At 35.3% G+C, this 15,106-nt stretch overlaps 2 protein-coding genes across 2 annotated transcripts; one reads left to right on the top strand and one right to left on the bottom strand.

Moving 5' to 3' along the window:
* Nucleotides 1–436: 436 nt before the first annotated feature.
* On the bottom strand, nucleotides 437–10,120 carry LOC124644966 (cdc42 homolog). The gene is made up of 5 exons (XM_047184660.1): nucleotides 9,983–10,120; nucleotides 6,081–6,352; nucleotides 5,538–5,647; nucleotides 4,133–4,330; nucleotides 437–2,545 (listed from the first exon to the last, which is right to left on the bottom strand). The coding sequence occupies exons 2-5, from the start codon at nucleotides 6,256–6,258 to the stop codon at nucleotides 2,456–2,458; spliced, it is 576 nt and encodes a 191-aa protein (XP_047040616.1). The 5' UTR covers nucleotides 6,259–6,352; nucleotides 9,983–10,120; the 3' UTR covers nucleotides 437–2,455.
* Nucleotides 10,121–10,612: 492 nt separating this feature from the next.
* On the top strand, nucleotides 10,613–15,106 carry LOC124645332 (peroxiredoxin-6). Its single transcript, XM_047185134.1, has 5 exons — nucleotides 10,613–10,930; nucleotides 11,558–11,733; nucleotides 12,214–12,415; nucleotides 13,809–13,881; nucleotides 14,828–15,106. Exons 1-5 carry the CDS (start codon nucleotides 10,845–10,847, stop codon nucleotides 14,960–14,962), a joined length of 672 nt encoding a protein of 223 aa, XP_047041090.1. The 5' UTR covers nucleotides 10,613–10,844; the 3' UTR covers nucleotides 14,963–15,106.

Genomic DNA, 15,106 nt, shown 5'->3' with positions numbered 1-15,106 from the left:
CGTTCCAATGTACGTATAGTCGGTTACATATACAAAGTGTATTGAGTACGCGTAAAGACTGTAGCTTGGACTAAATCCAACGTGGTCCAGGTCTTGTCAGGAGGGGCCGTTGCGTACTGTAGGTACTGACTTATTGCTGCTGTGTCGCGTACATTGGAACGCCTAGTCTGTACTAGACTTAATGATTTGTGTGTTTATGCAAGCAATGCAAGGTACTGTATTACGGGTTCTGTTAATATTTGTGTTTACTTTCTTGATTTGCAGCAATTTCTAAAACATGTAGATAAATGCGGTACATTTGAAAATGAGTTTAATGAAAAGCAGTAAAACATTTGTTGATCGTTAAATAAGTAGAACAATATTTATGTAAGATTTTACATTGCTGCAGAGTGTCGTGAGTTAGGAAGTTATCTTGTTACATAAAATAAAATAAAACTTTTAGTTTAATCTCATTATATATTTATTCCATATACACCTATAACTACTTCTTGACACAAAGAACATATAACTGCACTGATAATGCATAAACATACAAAATAATCATTGTCCATGTAAATTACATGGAACACTAAATAAATATTAATTCAGAAAACTTGTTACCTTTTCCATGCGTAAAAAAGTATACAGTAGCTTATATATACATAAAAATGTAGTCATAATTTCGAGTACATGTATATTTGCTATAGTTGACATAATTAGCCCCCAGTCAGTAATTGTATTATATTTAATTATAATAATCATTAATTGCACCCTTTATATAATGAATCATTAGTATCAAGCGAGCTTCACAATGTACTGAGTTTGTACAGTGACAGAGAGAAGTGAATTGTTTGCTATTTTCAGTAATATGACGTATTTCTATTGTGTACCAAGCGATCTCTTAGGAAGCGGCGATCGCACGATACGCAAGTACTGGCTAACTGAAGCTACGTTATAAACAATACGCACCGTCTTATGCCACAAGATATATTTAATATATTAGGCGCAAACTCATTGATTCCTCGTTATTTACGTACAGGTAACCCAAATTTAGTGTCCGGTAAATGCAACTTTTATTTCATGGAATGATGAATTTATGTAATTATCAGTCCAAACTCATATTGCATGATAGACATTATTGTTCAATAATAATAAATTTACTCTGTATAGCGTCACAAAATTTAATTTATAGTTTGAATCACTTAGCGATTAATATTTGCCTGTTTTTAGAATATAATGCTAATTACAGTAGTTTGGTGTTTAGTAAATCTTAAGTGTTTTATATCAAACTTATTTTTAAAACTATGTAGAACACATCGAAATAATATAAAACACAAACGTGGACGGCCGTCTATACAGACAGGCGTTGTATTCATTAAAATATAATGTTTTTTAATAAAAGTTAGTATGTTACCAAGTAATACTTATAAAAATACATAGACGCACTGTGCATAGCAAATATTGTGCATGAAGTCGCTTCATTATGCTAGCTCACACTAGCGCAAACAATTTCGTTATCCGATCAACATCATTGTTTATTCTATAAATACAAAGTGATTGTCAGCATACAATTTGTTTATATCAGTCAAACTATATAATGGTAATTTAGATAAAAAAAATACTTTCTAATCCGCGTAATCAAACGCTAGAATTGGAAAAATTTATTAACCTACGTGATTATCGACGGATGATTACACCCCTTACAAATAGGGAATCTACAGAGCCATAACAGCCGTTAGTTACACATAATCCATTATATTCCATAAAATATCTAAGGACAAATAATTTATTGTGATAATAATTTTATTGGATTTGACAAAAAGCATTCGCAAGGCTTGCTTTGGCTCGTAAACTATGTGCAACCTCCAAAATTGTTTCACCATGCATAGTACAGGTTTAGTAGTAGCAGTTTATTCATTAAAACTGTATTTAGTGGTAAATAGGTACCAAATGAATGTCTGACGTTTTACTTAAGTAAAACGCCTACGAATATATTAATGTCACGTAATTATTTCGCGAACAACGAGTCCTGGTAGTTGTAAACCGATTCAGACTTATCTTTTATTTCTTTCTTTATTATTTAAAACGCAAATAGTACACACTGTGTATGTACTACGCCTAAACAAATGTACCTGTCACTTTTTATCTTAAAACAAAATTTTGTAAAATACAGACATTCCATTGAAAATTCAGCCCAACTTATGTTGAAAAGTATATAAATTTTTTTAAAATACATTTTATTGAATGTTTATAAATCGATATTTTATTAAAAGTAGCGTACACGTAATTTATGATTCTATTATATTTGAATACATTCCGGAAATATTTAATAGTCATTGTAAATAAAAGTTAATTGTTCGAAAACGTTTCGTATGAATAATATTATATGGTAAAATACTAAAATGTACGAGTGATGAGGGCAGTCGCGTGTTACGCATGCACGTGGTGGGGCGGTTCGACTCGGAGCCCCGACTCTTTACAGCAGAACACATTTCTTTTTCCTGGCGGGCTCTGGCGGCTCCAGCGCTGCTAGTATGGCCTCGTCGAATACGTTCTTAAGTCCTTTCTGTAAAGTAATCAACAAAAACTTCATATACTTCCTGTCTTATCTACAAATATGAGCATAATAATGTTGATTGTTGCCCGGGTAACTGGGTTGAAAAGGTCGGATAGGCAGTCGCTCTATGTCAAACACTGGTATTCAGCTGCATCCGCTTAGACAGGAGGGCAACTCCTACATAACTGAGAATAGGCTAGACAAATGATGATTGATTGATACAATCGAGTATTCCATTAATATAGGTCACAGTTTGTGTCAAATCTGATGTACCTACTTCTTTTAACAAAATGTTACTTTATGCAGAGTTCATGACATTCAACCCGTAATGAAAATATTTGCAACTTAGGTCATTCAAGCACCATTTTGTTTTTTCAACACTCTGGCAAAGACATTCATGTTTTACTAATACTCTGCAGACGTTTAAAATCACCCGATCTTTATTATGACGGCAACGACATTACTCTTAAACATATGGAAGTCATGTTTCTGCAAATATTATGGAGTTATTTGATGTCTCTTTTATATCGCAATTGGTTTGTATGAATCTGGTTCTTAAAACAAACATGTGTTGCTGGGGAGTTTGTTGCGCCATCTTTTCCCAGCAAACATATATAAGAAGTGGTGAAGGCAGGGCATTTTGGGAGCTATCTTTTCATCAGACGCTCAAAAAGTGCAGATTTATCAGCCTAATTTGAATAAATATTTTTAGTTTTATCAGAATTAAGGAAAACTTACAACGTTTTCTTTTGCAATATCTCTTACTGTTACTAATTTCTAGAATATTTTACAGATTGTTTTTGATACAAGCCTATCAAAGATATTTAAAAAATCACTCCATTTCAATGGTGGTTTCATACTTGAGAACAATGCAATGTTTTAGATGAGTGCCATTACTGAGCAGGGAATGAGCAGCTGGTTATTAAAAATATTACACATTCCATACAATGGCAAATGTTTTAAATTAGAATTTATTCTTGTTAGGTCTTTCAGGCTGGGGTTGTTCGCGCGAATCACCGTGGCCCTGGTACACAAAACACTTTGGAATGAGAGAGAGACTGTAATCAGGAAAGCCCACGTACAGAGCAATCCAAAAAAGGCACCCTATACAATATGACAAAGTGGTAGCGGATGATTGCGATATCCAAGATTAACCAAGATTAAGATAGTTATAAATTGCCTTCTAAAACAATAATATTATCGTCCATTTAGAAACGTTGGCTCAACATACAAATAAAGTATGGAAGACGAGGGATGTGTATAAACGATAACTACTGTCTGAGGCAGGGTTCCTTCCTTATCATAAATTTTATAGTCTCAGAAACGGATGGACAACTAGTATTAACATTCAAATAAGTAAGGAGACTAAGGTGATCAGATAACCTAACAAATGTCACAAATAGGCTTTGGATGCAGATTCCAACCTGATGCTTTCTTTATGCTATCTGATGAGGGAAGACTATCATAGGACGATCCTAAGGCTAAGATGATGAGGAAGGAAGAAAGCTACTGAGAAACTCTCCAACGTCTAGCTGTGCCCTATATTGTTTCTATATTATAAAATGTTTAATGTAAGTTTTGAGAATTATAATTTACCTGCGTAAGCGCTGAGCACTCGACGTATTTGACAGCCTTGAGTTCCTTAGCTAGTTTCTCCCCCTGTTCCAGAGAAACTGGCTTCTGTTTAATCTTGGCCAACTTTTCCATGGTGGCTGCGTCGTCTCGTAGATCTATCTGAGTGCCCACGAGGAGGAACGGCGTCTTCTGTTGATGATGAGTTATTTCTGGCACCCACTGTAAGGTAAATAAAATACACAAGTTAATATTGGGCTATTCCGTACTAGTTAAGGTGAAATGTATATGGTTGGTGTGTTATTTCTGGTACACACTGTAACGTAAAATAGATAGGTTTAGTTAGCTGGTAGCTTAGTTTAAAAAGTCGTGGTGGTCTAGTGGGCAAAGAACCAACCTCTCGAGTATGAGGGCGCGGGTTCGATTCCAAGTCAGGCAAGTACCAATGCAACTTTTCTAAGTTTGTATGTACTTTCTAAGTATAGCTTAGACACCAAATGACTGTGTTTCGGATGGCACGTTAAACTGTAGGTCCCGGCTGTCATTGAACATCCTTGGCAGTCGTTACGGGTAGTCAGACGCCAGTAAGTCTGACACCAGTCTAATCAAGGGGTATCGGGTTGCCTGGGTAACTGGGTTGAGGAGGTCAGATAGGGCAGTCGCTTCTTGTAAAGCACTGGTACTCAGCTGAATCCGGTTAGACTGGAAGCCGACCCCAACATAGTTGGGAAAAGGCTCGGATGATGATGATGATGAGTTAGCTGGTAGCTTGTTAGTGTGAATGTGAAAATAGTTGTCTGTTTTGTACAAAATTAGTTAGTGAGTTATTTCTGACCCTCTCTGCAAGGTTCAAATACAAAGGTTAAGATGGTGGTTCACTAATGTGAATGTGAAAGTAATAAGTCTGTTTGTTTTGTACACAACTAATTAAAATTGCTCGGGCCCTCCCCGTGAGTAGCGACATACTCGTATGCCGTGAAACCGATTGCTACACCACGATGACAAGTCAGAGAATTCACTTTGGCAGTCCACTCTCAAAGTCCGCTCTGCGCGGCATCTCGATCAACATTAAAAGAAATTTGGTATGGAGTTTTAGTGAAATGTGAGCAAGGACACATAATGAAGACATGATGGTGTATGAGAAAGATCTAAAGCTACTTTTTATCTGTGCCTCTGTCTACTCTGTATTAATGTTATCTATGAGGTAGTTCCTCTGTGACATAGGTGGAAGGGAATTAATAAGTTTGCTTTGAAGATAGCATAAAAAATCTACTTCTTATCTTCAACATCATCCATTTACAGCATTAATATGCAGATCACTATTACCCAACACCGATACAAACTAAAACATTTCACAACAAATTATAACACAATTTAGGTATTTGCAACATGTTTAGCAATTAACCAACGCTATTAATTATGGACTTACTTTTTCCTTGACATTTTCAAACGAACTGGGGCTCACTACACTGAAGCAGACGAGGAAAACATCCGTCTGTGGATAACTTAGCGGTCGCAACCTGTCGTAGTCCTCCTGACCTGAAAACAACATATATTACACATTAATTAAATAAACACTATATTTTTTTGCCATGTTTAAATACATAACTGCGCCATTTTTCCAATTAATACAAGAGTTCCGTTATTTTTGTACACAGATCTGTACATTTAAGGAAGACTTTAGTAAGAATGACGTTGTTTAAAATTATTCCTATGTTTACCATTCCCTTCACATTTGACAAAATAGCAAAAACCTTACAGTAAACAGTAATTGCTAATAGGGTGACAAATTACACTTATGTGCCAAACTAATCAAGATAATGCCAAAAATACAAATAACCCCTGCACTCGAGAGACATTTAATGATCACTTAAGTCACTACTTAGAGACGGATTGTTAAAGAAATCCTTAATAAAGGAATGGCTTAAACGAGAGACTTCTCTGAGTGCGGTGGGAAGACCACAATATTTACCTGCAGTATCAAAGAGACCCAATGTGTAAGGCTCTCCTCCAATCATGACAGTAACTGCATAGTTATCGAAGACAGTGGGCACATATTCCGATGGGAACTTGTTGGTCGTATAGCTGATGAGCAGGCAGGTTTTACCCACGGCTCCATCGCCCACCACCACGCACTTGATCGTCTGCATATCGGTGAATGTTTGGTAACTTCTCAACAGATGTCTGCGGTGACAACTTTACACAAGCTCGAGTTATGCTCAGACCATAGCAACCCGCACAAGTCTGGAACAAAAGAGGTTGTGTGTTATGAGCTGTCTGAATGTGTAATTACTTTTTACTTGTTGCTGTATGGAGATTGAGGAAAACTACAACACAAAGCATATTAAATAATTTTTAGACTTACATACAAGTTTCAATTTGAGCAAAAAATATGTCACCAAATCGCATAGCAAATAAAAACAATAAACTTATACGCTTTTTTAAGTTTTTCTTTATGACAAACTTAGTAAACGTCAATATCGACGATTCTATCACCGACAAGTGAAATCAGAAGCAAGAAGTTTACACCTATCCATGACAGATCTCATTGTTTGTTTTTAAAGCATTATTCCTAATCAAGGATTGCTAACACATTATTTTGATAATATTAATATTACATGCCCAAATATGAAAACAAAATTCTTTATATACACTTTTAATTACCTATATGCACATAAAAAACTATTGTTGAAAAATAGTCCAGGTTGATACCACTGCAGCATGAATAATAAATAAATTGAGGAAAATATTGCGTCAATAGGATCAACTGTTGGTAACATTGTAGCCTATACTAGCCTGATAAGCACCCATTTACATGTAAGAGAAGCTTGTATGATATCATAAACAAACAGTTTACGGAACTTTGTCTATGGTACTACTGTGAAGAGGTAGTTTATGTTGTAGTGAGTTTTTCGGGGTTATCTCTGGGTCTTCCTGGAAAGACACTTTTTTATGAGTGTCTGACTCTAATTTATCCAGACATGGGAGAAACACATGGGTAGCAGACTAAATCACAGAATAAAAATCTGCACATTTTGTTCAGAGATTAAAGAGAAACAAGCAATTAGGATTCAATCAATGATACAAAAATGGTTTGTGGTAGCTTATCCCTACTTGTGTTAATATAAATAGCAAATGTTCATCACACGTTCTCCCTTGAATACACTTTCCTCTTATGCATTTAATTATCTGTCCGTCTGTTTGTCTAGCTTTCAGGTCAAAACTACTGCACTGATTTAAATTAAATGTATTACACAAATAGTCTAGAGCCTAGAAAAAGGACGTGGGCATTTTTTATCCCGATGCGGGAATTAGTACCCTCGGGACACTGGGGGAACCTCTGACGTTCGAATTCGAGTATTTGTATGTGGGGTAAATATAGCCATATAGCATAGTTAATATATAATATTCTGAGCCCAATAACAAGATTGTAATACAAAATGGTTCAACAGTCAAGTTTAGTACACAAACATGATTCATTATTGTAATATTAGTCATTAGGATGGCATTTGCAATGCAGCATTCAGAGATAAATGATAGCTATTAGCCTTGTATCTAAATATGGACCTTTGGTTACTACTCTGAGAGTTAAATACCAGTAAATAGGAGCTCAGCAATATATAAATAATAATAAATAGGTACTAAGATTTTTTATTTTGAGTTTGCTAAAACAAGATAAAATTGGCCTATTAAATTTTAAGCTTTAAATAATAATCAAAAAAACATCTAATCTACTAACTAATAAAAGGAAATAACTTGGAAGAATAATAAATAGGCCATTGTTTTTTATTGGGGGCATAACAGCAAAAAAACAATACATAGAAAAATGTTTAAAAATGAAAAAATATATAGCATTTTTCTAATGAGTGATGGAAACTATGAGATCACAAATATAAAAATATATAAATGTATTCATATATCCTTTCACTAAGAGCATGATTCTATGACATTTAGATGCATCAACTTGTTAAATTCAGAATTCTAAACACATGATTTGCATAAGCTTAAAATCTCCATTCATACTAGGTCAAAACATCTATAAATATATGTTTTTGTCTAAAATATTGAACTGATCAAGGAAAAAGGTTCTAAAATGACAAAAAAGTAAAAAAAAAAACTAAATAATTCTAAAAGAGAGTAGGATTTATCATCAGAGATTATATGTGATCATTGGAACAAAATAATAATATTTGGCTTTAATGAATTCATGACAAATTCCATGGAAATAAGTCATAACTGGGAGTTTCCTGATGCAGGTAATACACAAGGGGAAAACTGTATATGTACAGGATGCCACATAATTATGTTGATCTATCTACAAAGTCTACATTTTACATTGCTAAAGTAACAAAAAAAATATTTAGTAAAAAAGCCACTGTGGCCTAGTGGATAAAGTACCAAACTCTAATTAAAAGTGTAGGTTCGGTTCCAGATCAGGCAAGTAAACAAGACTTTCTACGTTTTTCTTGGTGACCAATAACTATTTAATTAAAAGTGAAGAAAAATATCTTGAGGAAACTTGGACCATAATAGTCTGTAATCACCAACCCGCATTGAGCAAGCATGGTGATTAATGCTCAATCTTTCTCTGTGTGGGAGGAGGCCTGTGCCCTAGTGGGTGATAAACAAAGGCTGATGATGATGATGAAGTTAACAAATACCTATTTAAAATCAAAACATAAAATTGATGTGACCAAATATTGATAAGATAAGCACAGCTGATAACAGTAATCCTAATTTATAAACAAGTTTAACTTTATTGTGGTATTACAAAGTAGTCACATATTAGAAATACCATTTTGATGAATATTGGTCTGTGTCCTATTTTGTGTAAAAGGAAAAATTATCTTTTAACTATTTAGAATTCCCAAACTCCAAGTCCTTTTGAATAAAAGGGAAAAGATTTAGATGAAATTATCTATGGTCATTTCTTATCATTGTTGCCTATTTAGTTTTTCTAAGATATTGTAAGTTAAAATAATATTTTACACAAGAATCTTCGCAGACATGATGGCTATGCAGAACAATACAGATTCGCATGTGCAGCTACATTACTGAAGCAGGTCCTTATGGTAACACAATGATTACACTATATCATAACAATATGTTACAAACTGCATACATTGTTAATTTTCATTGTTCATGGTGTAACCATTGATTCACATTCACTCCTAATTATATTTAAACTATATACATAGGAACTCCTTGATGAATGTTATTAGAAACTTGATAATAGAAAACATTTGCCTAATCACCAACACAATTAATTGAATTAACAGACAATAGTTGTTCTGTATCTCATGAAAACAACAATAATCACAATAGAATTGTATATATGGCACAAACAAATAGATACTTGACAATTTCGAATCTGACTAATCAATGTAGGCGTGTGAAATGTACGTGAATAACTCGCATAGCAAATAAAATAAGCAATTTAGATACTACATTCCCCACTCACGATATAGGGCAATGACCCCAAAAGGGGTCATGTAAATAAAAGTCTGTGCTGATTTTCAGTACGCTAAAAAACAAAGACATGTCTCTAGATGCATCGACGGCGCAGCGGGCTTGCCTGTGCGCCGACACTCATTGGCATGCCTTCCTGTGCGCTTCCGTCACGACTGTTGATCTCAATAAATGAACACACATACAGGCACATACCGACATGTCCGGCGCACCCCAACTCAACAGTATTCACTTAACACTAATTAATCTACATACCGGTGCAGTTATATCCATTAATGATAAGTTTTTTTACATAATCACGTCACAATACCTTTGACGTCCATTTTGTGTAGAGTCCGAACACAAGTAACTCGCTATCATGTCTATAAAGTTAAACTAATACTTTTTGGTATATGTTTTACTTACCGTATGAAGATGTAACAATATCAAATCAAAAAATTTAGTTGTCTCTCGATATAAATATGTTGAAAACTACAAAACTGTACGTTGCGGGTTGGGTCATTGACGGTGACGCCATTGATTGGGCAAATAGTGATGTGCTTCGTTGGCGCGTGTTAATCGATTCAGTTATATGTTACTAACACGCATATTTGTAGTCGATTATTTATTAAACTCTTACGTAACTGTAACTAATAATGTAATAAAATAGCAAAATTCTAACAAAATAATTAAATAAAAATTACCCTCGAGACATTCGCGATTTCCTGCTGGACCAATTTGAAAATTCACGCAAAACTACTGGATGATTTTTAATGAAACTTGGAAGTAATATAGAAGTTAGAAGTAAATCCTTCGAGAGGGATATGAAACCACGGGCGAAAGCTAGTTGTGTAGTAAGTTATTTCTCTATTTCATAATATTGGTAGTTCTCTATTAACTGAAGGCTAAAAGACTTAAAAAATATACATACGTTCCATCAAAATGAAATAAATAGGTAATTTCGTTATTAATAAAATCGACGAACGACGGCAGCACTATTTTATTTATTTGTTTAATTTTCCAGAGACAATTAGTACGTTGTCGACGATTCAATCATTTTCATTCAGTCAACGTAGAACATTACTGGCCGTTAGTCGTTGACAACTGGCGGGAAAGAAATAATATTTTAAATTCGGAATTTGTCATTCGTAAAAAAATTGTTGTGAAATTCTTTTCTTGCCTGAATATTTGGTCAGAAAAATCAAGAGAATTTTAAATAAGTGAATAGATTGTTTCCTTACGGTTTCATTCATACTAGTAGAACGCATAATATTTATCTAACCTCAAAATGTTGCTACTGGGAGATGTTTTTCCTAATTTCACTGCAAATACGACCGTCGGACAGATAGATTTTCACGAATATCTCGGGGATTCGTAAGTATTTCAGGCAATCTAAAAACCGGCGCTATGACACCAATAAACAAGGTTCAATTCAGTAGTAATATTGTGTAAATTAATAAATTGATGTTTTGTTCAGTGCCCTATTGTCTTTTGTGGGAATACCATAATAGGCACGGTTGTACATATTTTCAACAATGCACATTTCTTTTACATCTACACAATAAACAGTGCAATAAAGTTGACATTATCAAAGGTCAGGAAAATCAACAAGTGTCCATCAAACAATGAGCATTATGCAGAATGTAAGATGACCCTCTATCGCCATAAATATTTACTTATGAGAAAGGAAATATCTTTCAATTCTTATGCCGAACTCCACACAATGTTCCGTTCTATTGTGAAATACTTCTATGTAGTCAGTTCTTATGCACACAACCCTCTGCTACATAAAAGTTTTCCCAAAATAAATTACCACAGTCAACCTAATCATGGCTAATATGTTGTTTACATAATATTATGTATTGTGTAAAGTATCCACGGCGTTTCTTGCTGGTTCTTCTCCATGAGACCAACTCCTTGGAACCAAGCAAATAGCTTGAATTTTCATAAGGTCCATTTGAAATATGTTTTTTTGACTACGACTTTGACTTTGTTTTACAGATGGGGCATCCTATTCTCCCACCCGTCAGATTTCACTCCGGTATGCACCACAGAACTGGCAAGGGTTCTGACATTGATGCCAGAATTTCAGAAGCGCAACACCAAAGTTATTGGCCTGTCCTGTGACAGTATTGAAGCTCACACGGAGTGGGCTAAAGACATTCAGTGTTATGCAGGTAATATGCTTTTAGAATAACCATGTTATTATGATGAATAGTATGTAATTTTAGCCATCGGAGAACTTTGTACAGGTGGTTGCTGGTATTCTCTAATATCAGTAATTCAATGAAAGTAAGAAGAGAAGCAGAAAAAATCATAGTACAGTTCTTTTATTGAGTCAAAAATGATCAGTTTCTATCTAGAATTTGCATTCTGCTTTATGTATAGACATTTTAAGAAGTGGTCATCTTGAAATGACTTAATTGAAAGACACAGGCCTTTTCTCATATAGAAACAAGTGCTACAACTTTGCCTCGAGGCATTGGTGAAAGTGCAGGTTTCGTTAAGATGTTTTCCTTCTCCTATACTCAGCTATTGGTGACTAAGAAATACATACAGACATGCAAATAACTTAGACTGCCCAGACTGCTCAACTTGCGGTTGTCAAAAGTTCTCATATGGTTTGCTTGACCAACAAAAACACAATTGGTTTCCAGGTGTCAATGAAGATGAGAAATTCCCCTACCCAATCATCGAGGACAAGAACCGCGAGATTGCTTTGAAGCTGAACATGGTGGATAAAGATGAACTGGATACTGCTGGCATGCCGCTCACCGCCCGAGCCCTGTTCATCATTGATCCTCTGAAGAAGTTTAGATTGTCTTTCCTCTACCCAGCTACTACAGGCAGAAACTTTGAGTGAGTTTAAAATGTTTACTATAGATTATAAGCATTTTATTTTTATGATGGGTTGTTACTGCCTTATTGGCCTAGTAGTCACTTAGCATGACTGCAGTGCACGGAATATCTGGGGCTCCATTACAGAGTCCAAATTATTTCATAATGCAAAGTAAATGTTGGTCCTGTCTGATCTCTCCGGTTGTGTCAAATTGGAGACACATCTGGCTATGAGAGTGAAGGAATAAAAAGTACACCTGTGTCACCATAATTATGGAACTTAGAAAATTATTTCGTCATTCTTACATCATTTAGTCTGCAATATAGAAGTAATGAATCATCTCACCATGTGAAGTTTCGAATACTAGCTCCAAATGTGACTTGAGTAAAATCAGTTAACATTTTCAAGATGACTTGAACATTATTATTTTTTTACCTTATAAAGTTATAAACCAGAGCCAGCAGAGCAGAGAATTTATACTTTCAATAAATTGAAGCATTTTCCTTGGAGCATACCTACATAATCACATGTTGGTGCTTTTTTATTCGCATAAGCACACTGTCGATCTACATATTTCTTCAAAAAAATATACAGTTCTCATTCAATACATAAGCAATTGGCAATTGCATTAATTCATAATAAAGCATCCTGCATCTTGTACCTATTTAAAGAACTGCATCTCAGAGCCTGAGTTAACTCATCCATTGTTACATCTCTGTCATCCGAGCGTCGTGTTATCATGCAGTTCTGATAATATTTATCCTTGAGAGCGACTGTCGTTTATCGCATTGTCCGCCAATAAGAATGGAATTAGTTTACAAAAGTAGTCGCTTGACGACGCGACGAGTCGACTTTGGAAGATATGATACGCGAATTGAATAATATAAACATCTGAGCTAATATTGATACACAGTAGTTTTTGTTAATGCTCTTTCGTCATGTTAACGGTTTGTTATCGGTATAATGAATTAATTTAAGGAAAAACAGATCATGCTTGAGGAATTTGTAGCTAAAAGTCGCACGTGTTGATCGATCTTAAGGTCAAGCGACGCCTGGTCGGTCCGCGGATGGGTGGGTGACCATCTTGTCATGATGAATACCTTCGTGGTTTGAAAGGCTCGATAAAACGGATCCTGGTTGCCATTTGTATTTTTATTTATATCGTATCTTTAGAAGCCAGAGAGTTGGACTCCCAATTCAGTCCAGGGTTATTGTGTTGCCCATGTTACTGGAGGTGAGATAGGCAGTCGCTGCATGCAAAACACTCATAATTCAGCTGCATCTGGAAGCCAACCCTAACGTAGTAAAAGGCAGATCATATATTTAAAAAATGCAATATTGAATAACAATGTCTTCTTTATTTTTAAAAAGCAGTGAAAATCGGAGCTAATGTTTTCTGTTTTCGCATTTCAGTGAGATTCTGCGCGTGTTAGATTCCTTGCAGCTGACTGATACAGCCAAAGTGGCCACCCCTGTGGACTGGAAGGTGCGTTATCTTATTTTATCTATGCATATGTTAAGCTGCATAAATATTGTACAAATAAACACTGTTTAAATATTTTATCTGTAAGTATGATAAGAATAGAAAAAAACTATTTTCGTGACATTTGGCAACTCGGGCGAATCATAGGTATACAATATCTATAAAATTATATCGAATGTTGCTTATAACGCAAAATAATATTCTACCTTTTGTCCTCTGCTTCATGGTACTCAAATGTAAATTCGAACAAAACGTGCATGTGCAGAACGTAAATGGTTTCAGGGGACAAAGTTTGTTGACGAAAACCGTACAAAAAATCCTGTCGATTAAGTCACAAATAACTAAATGGATTGTAATACGGTTTTCATATATTAAAGTTTCTTTATATAATTTATCCCTTTAAAATCATTAAGATCTAGACATACTTATTTAGCTCCAATCAGTTTATGCCCACTACACTGAGGGTAATATTTTTCAATAATTAAATTAAATATAATTTAGGCTTTGAAAGACCCGTGGCTAAGCAACAACTGCACAGTGGCACGGTCGGTCGGTCTTTTGGTTGGTGACTATCTGGTCATGACGAGTTCGTGTTTCGGAAGGCACGAAGGCAAATTGGTGGTCCCGGCTGTCAATTGGCCTTTTGGCAGTCATTACGGGAAATCAGAATCCAGAAAGTTTGACAACCAGTTTTACCAAGGCGTACCCGGTTACCCTCTTAACCAAGTTGAGGTGGTCAGATAAGCAGTCGCTCCATGTAAAACACTGGTACTCTGCTACATTCGGTTAGACTGGAAGCCGTCCCCAACATAGCTGGGAAAAGGGTAGGCAGATGATAATTCACACACTTGTTCTGCTCCACTCAGTTTAAGCCCACTACTATGAGTATAATATCTCACTTTTAATAATTTCATGAAATAATGTATAATTTAATCTTCAACAATTACAGATGGGAGACGACTGCATGGTACTGCCAACTGTGCCCGAAGACCAGATCCCCAAAGTGTTCCCCAACGGAGTAGTCGCGGTCCCCGTGCCTTCTGGCAAGAACTATCTCAGGAAGACCAAGTGCCCAAAAGTCTAGCAAACTACTTAGCACTAAGGGCTATATACACAGTGATATTATATCTATCTCGCATTGTTATTCCTACTTAGAAATTATCTTATGTGCACATATTATGTAAAGTCTGTTGAAAGTTTAATAAAGGTTTGTTTCAATATGATTGAA

Source organism: Helicoverpa zea, chromosome 31 (genome assembly GCF_022581195.2).
Source record: "Helicoverpa zea isolate HzStark_Cry1AcR chromosome 31, ilHelZeax1.1, whole genome shotgun sequence".
Classification (NCBI taxonomy): domain Eukaryota; kingdom Metazoa; phylum Arthropoda; class Insecta; order Lepidoptera; family Noctuidae; genus Helicoverpa; species Helicoverpa zea.
This window is presented reverse-complemented; position numbering and strand designations above follow the sequence as displayed.

Bases quoted from the DNA above. Each gene is read 5' to 3' on its own strand.
- LOC124644966 (XM_047184660.1), bottom strand. From the start codon at position 6,258: ATGCAGACGATCAAGTGCGTGGTGGTGGGCGATGGAGCCGTGGGTAAA. The intron at 5,648-6,080 runs GTAAATATTGTG...TGTTGTTTTCAG, and splicing joins GGGTCTCTTTGATACTGCAG to GTCAGGAGGACTACGACAGG. The intron at 4,331-5,537 runs GTAAGTCCATAA...TTTACCTTACAG, and splicing joins TTGAAAATGTCAAGGAAAAA to TGGGTGCCAGAAATAACTCA.
- LOC124645332 (XM_047185134.1), top strand. From the start codon at position 10,845: ATGTTGCTACTGGGAGATGTTTTTCCTAATTTCACTGCAAATACGACC. The intron at 10,931-11,557 runs GTAAGTATTTCA...TTTGTTTTACAG, and splicing joins CACGAATATCTCGGGGATTC to ATGGGGCATCCTATTCTCCC. The intron at 12,416-13,808 runs GTGAGTTTAAAA...TTCGCATTTCAG, and splicing joins ACTACAGGCAGAAACTTTGA to TGAGATTCTGCGCGTGTTAG.